Raw genomic sequence first — 10,226 nt, forward strand, 5'->3', positions numbered from 1 at the left:
CGTTAAATATCTATTGACAGGCTGTTGTGACTACTGCCTTTCTGGGCATTGTTGATTGAGGGGTGAGTGAGACTGACCAAGTCCCTGCTCTCAGTAAGCTTCTATGACAGCAAGAAGACAGAAGATAAGCAAGCAAAAAAGCAAAAGAAGCATTTCCATTAAAAGCAATTGCAACAAAGAAAATAAACTGTGTACTGCTATGGTGACTGGAGGTATAGGGTGGGGGAGGGTGTGGTGACAACACGAGGTACGTAATCAGGGAAGACTTCGTAGAGGAGTTGGCTTTTGAGTAAAGACCCAAACGATGAATGGAAAAATTAGAATTCCAGCCCAAGAGAACAGTAGGGTCCTGAGGTGGAAATAAGCATTGCGTATTTTGGAAATAAAAAGGTCTGTGTGGCTAGTTAGAGCAGGGGGGAGAATGATGAATGAAGAGGTTAGGCTAGTGGCAAATCATGTAGAAACTTGCAGGCCCTGGTAACAAGTTTCAGTAGCCATTCCAATTGTGTTTATTTGGTTTTGTGGTGTCAACCCCACAGTGTGTTCTGAGTTAACTTTTTTGTTTTCCTATAACTAAGAATAAACATTTGTAATTGGAATTATTGCTATGCTTGTCTTGCACATTTGACATTATTAAGCTCATGAAGAAGAATTAAGTCCCAATAAATATTCATCTAATCAATGCACAGATATTTACTGTACAATGTACAAAGCTACCCAGTAAACTTTCAGGACCCACAAAAGCCTTAAAAGAGATAGAAGGACTTAAATTGGGCCTTGAAGAAACCCGTTCTCTCGAACAGCTTACAGATGAGGTACTCTTAAGATAGAGAAATGATTCCTGAGTCCACATACCAAATTCCCAAGCCTAGGGACTTTTATGTCATGGCACATTTTGAAAGCAAAGAATAGACAATTCTGCCACAAACCGAAACCTTAACAGGCAATAAGGTACCTGTAACAACAGGAACAACCCCTCCTCAGGCCCTCTCTTCACCCCACCTAGCCTATGCATCCTTGCATATGTCATTTCCACTTCTCCCCTCATTACTGGTCTCTGCATTAGTCCTGGTAAATGAAATGCCCGGGGAGGAAATATTAGCCACTTACGGGTACTCTCAGGTTAAGAGGAATATGCATGAGCCACTCACAGAATAGAAAGAACAGCAGGGAACTCTTCCAGTAACTTCAAGAACAAGCACTCTGTCATACCTGCACAGAGTGGTCTCTCCAACAAGAAATGAGCTTCCAAAGTGAAACGTCAGCATCGGGTATATGGGAGTCATTCTTACCTAGAAATACAGAGAACACATTTGTATCTCAAGAGTATTAAAACATGGATGCAATCCAATGATCCTCAACCCCGGCTGCATGTTAGAGTCACCTGGGGAGCATTTTTTCCACAAACACCAATGTCTGGGTTCAAGCTTTCAAAGATTCTGATTTAATAGGTCCCAGGGGGAGGGGAGGGCAGGCATTAATACTTTGTAAAAGTACCTCAGATGACTTTCATGTATAACCAGAGTCAAGAACCATTTGTTAATTTATATGTATGTCTGACGATTATATGAATACATATTCACATCAAATCAAATTCATCTTTATACCCTAAACCCATCTTTGTAACTGTTGCCAACAGACTGCAATGAATAATGTTCCCACCCAAAACAGATTGCCAAATTTTACAGTTCTTTCCTCATGCAAATAGATCCTGACATACTACCTTGCCATGAATCAGCATCTATCACACAGAAATCATATAAAAGACTTCCTTTGATTTGTCCTTACCTGGCTATACTACTCTGATCAATAGATATAACACTTATGTTTTAATTTGACTCATTTTGTTATGTATTGTTTCTTTTAAGTTTGCCCTTTTGAATGTCCTTTCTATTTGCCTTAATGTTCAGTGTGAAATTTTAAGAGTGAGCTAGGGCTTGGTTTATTTAAATTGATCCATAGAGTGTCCAGCAGCCCCCTACACAAAAAAGCACTTAATAAGTGCCTTTTCATTAATTGAAAATGTACATATTATCATCCAAATGAAAAATTGATCAATTAAAGCTTTCTGATGGCTAAAGTATATTATCTAGGTGCCAGATCGTGGGAGTGAGATAAGGAAAAATGATGACGGCTTGCATGGGAGGGAAAATTACTCTAATCATTATTTAAATTAATGTATTAATATGTGTTTGAAATTCTGGCATCAACTCTTTAAGATAGTATCAGTCCAGTATGCTTTTCATTGAATCACCATTTTAAATATTAATAGATATTGTCTATGTGTATATATATGTACAAATATATATTTTATAAATATTTTATGTTATATATATTTTTTATATATCACATTAGTGGTCAAGGGAAATGTGATAGAAAGTATTAAACATAATGTGAACTGAGAACATTAAAGGGATATATATGAAACTTCTGACTCATTATTAATATCGTTATTTTTCCCTGATGGAACATATGATGTGAATTTGAAATGACCAAGATTAGTGCATAAAACGTGTAAGTATGATAGAGCACTATGATTTTGAAGTCATATTTTCCGTTTCTTCATGCGCACAGCAGGTAAGAGAAAATTTTCTTTTGATCACTCTCCTTCCCCTCCTCTCTCATTCTGATGACCTTGTGACTCTACCATCAAAGCTAAGTATTGGTCTCAACTTTAACTACTTACTGGCATCATGGGGTACTTCACAGTGCACTTTAATGTGATGTTAAAATTTTAATATGAGGTAGAAATGAGAGCCAACTTTTCTTGGCAATGTCAGTGGGCTAAAGAATTAATTGCAACATCAGGGGGAAAGATAAAAAGAAAACGGCCCAGGCCTACCAATATTACTGAGTCACCATTTTTGCTGACAGAAGTGGGTATTGGTTCCTGTCAACCCTTTAGAATAAGCACCTGAGAGTATTATTTTATTCAGGCTTTGACTTTACAGAATTAACAGCATAAAGCGATCCCCTCCTTTCCTTTCACCTCCCATCTTCCAATTACTAAAACACAAAACCATGTTTCCTTAGGATCTACGTGAATCCTAAATGCTATAAAAGCCACCTCTAAACATGGGAGGGACTATTCAGTAATAACACCAGTTGCTCCTGCTACTTTGGTTGGGGCAGCCAGAGGAAAAGCTGGAGCCTCCATGGCTCTGGTTAGCAACCCTCTCCGTCTCTGCAGAAACCACTTATATTATGCTATAAACTCTAATCCTTTTCTTAATGTTATGAAAAATGAAAACAAGGATAAATGCCCTAATAAGGGCTACTACTTAAGGAGAAGGCAGGCAACCCAGACTGGGACCATTTAGAGGGGACACTAGTTGTAATCCTAACTGAGAAGTGTGTTGACGTAATGCAAAGAGCAAGTGGTTTGGGACCAGACAGAGAAGGCCTGGAATCCTGGCCCCTCTGCTCAACAGCTCTTTGCCTCTGAGTGAGTCATCTAACTTCCCTGAACCCCAATTTCCCCAAGGGTAAAACAAAGATAGTCCCTCCTACTATGCAAGGTTGTTTCTATATTGAAAGAATATGTGTAAAACCATTAGCATAATTCTTTGAATATACTAGACACTCAAAAATTGGAAGTTATTAATAAACTCTCACTTTAAAATATTCCAAATATTCTTTTCACTAGCGTTGAGAAGGCCTCTATGTACCATTGTTCAGGGCATCTCAACGTATCGATGGTATACTGCAGAACTTCGCCAAGTCTAGAATCTTATTCCCATTTTACAAGTGTAGTAAATATAGCTTTTTAAAGGAGTAAAAGACATGCCCACAGCTGCACAAGTAGTAAGTGGCAGAACTGGATCTTAAACCTCAGCCATCTATTTCCAAAGCCATCATTCTATTTACTATTCACGCATGAATCCAAAGGTATTTGTTTAATTCCTTGAAGGCTTTGTTCTGGGAACTGGGGATGAAGCAGTAAATAAAACTGTCATAAAAAAATGATAACCCCCACAGAGCTTACATTTTAGTAGCAGGACATAGATGGCAAATGAAAAAAAAGAAAGATATATATTACATCAGAGAGTAAAAAGAATTATGGAAAACAGTAAAACAGGGAGTGGGATAGAGTGTGCTGGGGAGAAAGGAGGACACCTTCCTTGATAAAATGGTGTCTGAGCAAGCACAAAGGATGTAAGGTGGAGGTGGGAGGCAGCAGGTTCACCTCTGGAATCCGAGGAAAGAGCATTCCAGGCAGCAGAAGGCCCTAAGACCTGCCTGTCATGTTTGGGTCAGAGTAAAAGGTCCCGTGTAGCCAGACCACTTGAAGCAAGGAGTCAGTAAGTACAAGGAGATGAGGTCAGATGGTGGGGTGTGCGTGTAATGACAGAAGCAGAACAGCCAGGTTATATTGGGCCTTGTACGCTCTCCTAAGGACTGTGGCTTTTATTCAGAGTGGAACAGAAGCTGCTGAAAGGTTTTAAGCAGAAGCATAACGTTCTGACTTTGTTTCCAATAGGTCATTCTGGCTGCTTAATTTCGAATAGAGTATGGGAAGGAGTGTTAGGAGAGGAAGGGTGGTTGGGAGGCAAGGAGAGATGAAGACTCTGGGGGGGCGGTCCTTTGGGTAGAGAGAAACTCAGAACCAATATATCTACTAAAAGATTGGGTGTGGGGTACACAAAAAAGGGGAGGGTCAAAATGACACCAAAGTTCTTGACCTGAACAACTAGAAGGGCAGATTTGCCACTTACTGAGATGTCAAAGATTTAGAGAAGCAGGTTTTGAGGATAAATTAGCTATTTGGCATCAAAAGAAAATCTAGACACCAAGACTATTATGCAGAAGAATTCAAGGATCAGTATACAACCTTCTGAAAAAGCTATAAAATTCTCTCATATAATAATCATTTATTTGGTAATAAAGATAATGATGTAATAAACTTCCCCATAAATCACAGGTGACCTTAATTTAATATCCAAATATTTCTTTTGCTGAAAAGTTTCAGACTTTCAGGCATTTCAAGATCATTTGATGAAATTCATCACATTACGTGTCTTGTAACATTATTAATTTTAATAAAAAATCATGTATATTTCAAATACAGGCAGAATACAAAAGTATAGCCATGTGAAATGCAGACTAAAATAATAAATGCAAACACTGCTCATTCTAAACTGTAGCATGCGATCCAGTTATAGACGGGCTAGTTATTCTATTTCATAAAGGAAAAAAAAATCAGACTCGTATCTGTAAGTCCTTTACCATTTCGTAAGTAACCACAGAAGCTTGAAATAGTCAAAATCTCATTCCCAGAACTTTTTGCCTTGCTGTGCACAGATTCCATTTTGAAAGACCTGTGGGAGGAGAAACAGAGGATATCATTAAAGATGTATGAAAAGTATTTTTAGAAATAAATTGAAGATTTGAGTGCATGACCACTTCAAAAAATTTTGGGAATTGAACACAGATTATTTTTAGCAATCTTGTTCAACATTAATCTCTTTGGTAAATTTCCGCATTTTGTTCCTACCTAAAACCTTAATCCCAGTTTTGACTCTTAATTTACCAGAATTATTTTGTGACTCACTTTTCCAAGAGCAGTTCCACTACGTTAGGTCATGTAATTTGTGGTTAATGCAGTATTTTTGAATCCTAATATGTTGACATCTGCCAGAGTTCTCCCCAGGTACTGCAAGGACCCGAGGAAGGCAGGCCAGTGATTCAGTCATAGCAACTTTCAGATACTGTTCAGGGATATTCTCATAGGCAGACAGCTCTTTCCTTAAAATGCAGTTACGTCATGCGCTCAGTTGTTAAGCCCACAAGGATTTCTCAACCCTCACAACCACAGTGAAATGTCAGTGAAATGGCCAAATCTGTTGGAAGGATTTGGTGTGACAAATCCAATACACATTATTTTGATTTCCTAAAAAATAACACGCAGTCTGACAGCAGATCAACGTTGAAGTGACTGATTTTGGGAAACAGTCTCTAATCCTGACAACTCCTTCAATAATTCGTTTTAATGAAGAATTTTGTGAAGAATTAACTAATGTATGGCAGCAATTTTAAGGCCATGGAGTGGAAGGCAGGCTGAAAGCCCATAATCCCCCCTCCGCACACCAGACACACCCTCTACGTCCTGTATGCCGTATCAGAGGTGAACTCAGAATGAAAACCTCCATCAAACAGTAACGAAGTCCCTCACTGGATCTGTGGGATCATGATTAGGCAGATATAATTTGCTAGCAGCCCAAGTTTTTAAGAATTTGAAGAAATCTTAGCAGTCACCTATCCCACCCACCTCATTTTCTAAATGAGGAAAGCAAGGCTCGGAGGGGCTAGGTGACTTGTCCAAAGCTACGTGTGGCTAGTTAAACAACAAAACCAGGATTTATTCCCAGGTTTTCAGGCTCCAGGCTGACTGCATTTTTTGCATATCATGCTTTTAGTGCTTTATAATTTTCTTAGTCATAGAAAGAAAAGTAAAAGAAGCCTATATGAAACTTAAATGTGTGTATATGTGTGTGTGTGTGTATATATACACAGAAGAGAGGAAAATTACGTAAACAAACCACAAAATTTTACCAGTCTATTCCTCCGTATTAGGGCCACAGAACAGAAAATGGGAAACCTTATAGTATAGCTGTAGTATAGAAGCATTATAATGTAAGGAAGCATAACATCGAATCCTAAATAATCCACATAGACTTGCTACTAAACTGTAGGTCCACTGAGGGCAAGAATTGTGCTGACCATACAGTGCCTGGAACTGAGCTCCTATCACATAACAGAAATGTCAAGGACCGTTTACCACCATGTATGGGCAGTGCAAACAATGTCTCTTCTGTAAAAGCGTCCCAATGATTTCATCTCATGCTAATTATTCTCTTTACTCTGAAAACCAAAATACTTACCTATAGTAAAAAGATTTTTCCTCATTCCTTTACCCTACTTTCAGTGTTTTCTATTTATTTCATGTGCATTATTTTTATCATCTGAATTAGTTCCTACCCAAATGAGAAATTTATTTCTATTTCCTCTGTAGGCTAGTGCTAAGGACATATGCAGTAAGCACGTGAATTCAATCCTCTAACATCAGACTGAATTTTAGCAGTGGAAGAAGGTAAACACACAGAGTTAAGGTTGGTAATGAATCAGGCTCTTGAATTAGACTGGTGCTCAGCTTTAAATCAGCCTCTAAGGAGCTGAATTAATCTTGGAGTTGATATCTTCTCTCCGTAAGTCTCAATATCCTCATCTTTACAAAGAGCAAAGTAATAGTACCTATATGCTAGCCTTGCATATTAAATGAAATCATGTAAGTAAAGTACTTACATGGTGACTAATAGATATTAAACATTCAAAAAAAAATAGCTATTTTTACTAAACTGTACTTTTTGTAAATGAATTACTGATCGCCACCTCTAGTTTAATATGCCAAAGTATAAATTAAATGGTGGGATTTGAGGTATGAAATTGTAAAACTTTTTCCGATGATATATGAAATACATTATCATTGGCATTTACTTAAATGTTCTTTGTTCATATTTAATTCACAGCAAGTAAAATGGATTTCAAGGTGTGTATGAGTCAATCTATCATCTATCTCTCGGTCTACCTATCTATTAAATCATTCAGCTCCCAGCACTATGATTTTCCTGACACATATTATGAGAGCGGTGGATATTTGTTGAATGAATAAATTTTAAAATATATAGATTTATTGCCCAAATTATCTTCTGATCCCAAAGAATTAAGAGGAAGTTTTTCTTACATGTGTTTTGAGCTAAAGGAGCTGTTGCACGCTTACTTTTCATTTGAAAAAAGGAAGAAAGGAAGGAAGGAGAGGAGGGAGCGAGGGTAAAAAGCCAAATATAGCAAATAATGATAGTTTTTTTAATGTCCCAAATAACAGTAGTCAAAATCTTTATGCATGTCTTACCTGTCAGTTCCACATGCCAACTCTAAAGGCATGTTAACTAACTCATTAACTACAAATAGTCTGCTCAATAAATAAACTATAGTGCTTGACTCGTGCAAAGAATCACAATTATTCTCCAGTCCTCTTGGCATCCCAACCTGATTTGGAAGCGTGGACGTGTATTTATTTGACAAGTCCAAAACTTTTTTGGAAAATAAATTAACTTTTGAATAGTCTGTTTTCATTTCAACATTGCATTCATCCCACCCCGGCAGCATTAACGAGAAGCGATCTTCATTTGCGGCAAGTCCTAAAGAAACAGAACCCTGAAGCTTTAAAATATTGAGATGTTTAATGCAGAGATTATCTAATTCTTTATCCACTCCCCATGGCAAAAAGCAAGATAGGAACAATTTAGCTACGTCTATTGTGATGCTGGCATCCACTTTTCTTGATGGCTTAGGGTGCATCTTTTTGGAGTTCTTTGTTTTCTTCTGCCTTTTAATGCCATCACTTTCTTCTAAGAATTTGACAGCATTATCTCCTTGGGCTGGGTTTTCACCAACAAGCTTGGCTTGCGCCTCCGCTGAGAGAGAACCACAGGCAGTTTTATTTCTTTTTAGCGTCAATGTTTTCTTCTCCACTGTGCTTTTGGCTCTTCTCAGGATCTCACTACCATAGAATGAATTGGAAGGGTCAACATCACAGATTGGAGTTGGCAGCAAAAGTTCAACAAGATTTTCCAGATCAAACAGAAGGATATGAAAGCCAATGTTACTCCATTTTGTCTTCACAGGCAAGACATTAAAAGGTCCTGAGAAAGACTTGGCATCAGCAACCTAAAGGAGATTAAAAAAAAAAAAATTATGTGTCAGGGTTCTTATTTTTTAAGTGATTTTATTAAAATTTCCATATTAAAATGGCATAAAATGAAAGTATTAAGTAGAAGTACAATTAAAGGCAAGTTATTTCAATTATTTTGTCTGCTATAAAAACTTCCCTCTAAATTAAACATTCTATATTCCAATATTCCTTAAAAAATATTTTTTCCTTCCTAAAACTTTTATTTTTCCTTTAAAAAATATGAATTTGGCCTATGAAGTAAGATAGCATCAGATTAATGTCTTTTCATATATGATTTCATATCTTCCTATCAACATAGCCATGAAGACATACAAAGGGAAAAAAGCAGGTTTGAAAATTAAGGAGGGAGGGCGGAGCAAGATGGAGGAGGAGTAGGAGACCTAAATTTCGTCTGGTCCCAGGAATTCAGCTGGATAGGGATCAAACCATTCTGAACACCTACAAACTCAACAGATCAAAGAAAAGAACAGCAGCAACTGTCTGAACAGAAAAGTGACTACTTTCTGGAAGGTAGGACACGCAGAGAAGTGAATCCGAGATGATATTCAGGAGGATAGACAGTGGGGGCGGGGGCCTCCGTCGGCCGCTTCTGGCAAGTGATAGAGCAGCGGAGCACAAAATCGGAACTTTTAGAAGTCGGCTCCGCTGAGGGATGTTGCTCTGGTGGCTAAGTGGGGGGTGGAACCCTCTCTGGGACAATGTGGTCTCAGGACCCTTGGGGTCACAGAATGACTGGGGGTGCCTGAGTGCGGCAGAGCTCCCAGGTATTGGAGTGGGGAAGCCGGCTGCAGAGACGGAGTCGAGGAGTGGGCTCTCAGCTCAGGGTTGCCATAAACCGTGATCCACGGCACAGTCGGGCCACTGCTCCTCCAGCAGGGACCCAAAAAGCGGCAGATCCAGAGAAACTACCCTTCTTCCCCCGGGGGGAAGCGTCACAGGAGCACACCGCAGGGATCTGCTGGGTTTGGAGACTCCACACGGGGTCGTGTGCCAGAGACAGAAACGCTCGGTCAGAGGCCGGGTGAGCACAGAGTGCAGCCGGAGACTGGGGAGATGGGAGTGTGACTGCTTTTCTCTGGGGGCTCACTGAGGAGTGGGGCCCCTAGTTCTTGGCTCCTCTGGGGCGGAGATTGGGAGGCCGCCATTTTCTTTCTTGTCCTCCAAAGCTGTATGGAAAGCTTGCAGGGAACAAAAGCTCCCGAGAGCAAACCTGAGCAGATTACTTAGCCCGGACCAGCAAGGGCGGGGCAATTCCGCCTCCGGCAAAGACATTTGGGAACCACAGCAACAGGCACCTCCCCCAGAAGATCAGCAAGAACAGCCAGCCAAGACCAAGTTTACCGATCAATGAGAATGGCAGAACTCCAGCGCTAGGGGAATACTACTGCACATAGAATTCATGGCTTTTTCCCCATGATTTTTTGTCTTTCAGTTAATTTTTTTAATTTTCTTTTTTTCTTTTTCTTTTTTTTTT

The 10,226-nt window shown here is 39.2% G+C and overlaps 1 protein-coding gene across 4 annotated transcripts in view; it reads right to left on the reverse strand.

Moving 5' to 3' along the window:
• Positions 1-10,226, reverse strand: part of WDR72 (WD repeat domain 72) — a 175,691-nt gene that overhangs the window by 58,819 nt on the left and 106,646 nt on the right. For all 4 annotated transcript variants that reach the window (XM_031031982.2, XM_031031981.2, XM_031031989.2 and 1 more), the window contains exons 15-17: positions 7,910-8,727; positions 5,227-5,318; positions 1,213-1,292 (exon numbers count right to left, since the gene is read on the reverse strand). In XM_031031982.2, the coding sequence (XP_030887842.1) occupies positions 1,213-1,292; positions 5,227-5,318; positions 7,910-8,727 (990 nt within the window). The remainder of the gene's footprint in view (positions 1-1,212; positions 1,293-5,226; positions 5,319-7,909; positions 8,728-10,226) is intronic.

The sequence above is a fragment of the Leptonychotes weddellii genome, chromosome 9 (assembly GCF_054177405.1).
Source record: "Leptonychotes weddellii isolate Sample4059 chromosome 9, ASM5417740v2, whole genome shotgun sequence".
NCBI classification, from domain to species: domain Eukaryota; kingdom Metazoa; phylum Chordata; class Mammalia; order Carnivora; family Phocidae; genus Leptonychotes; species Leptonychotes weddellii.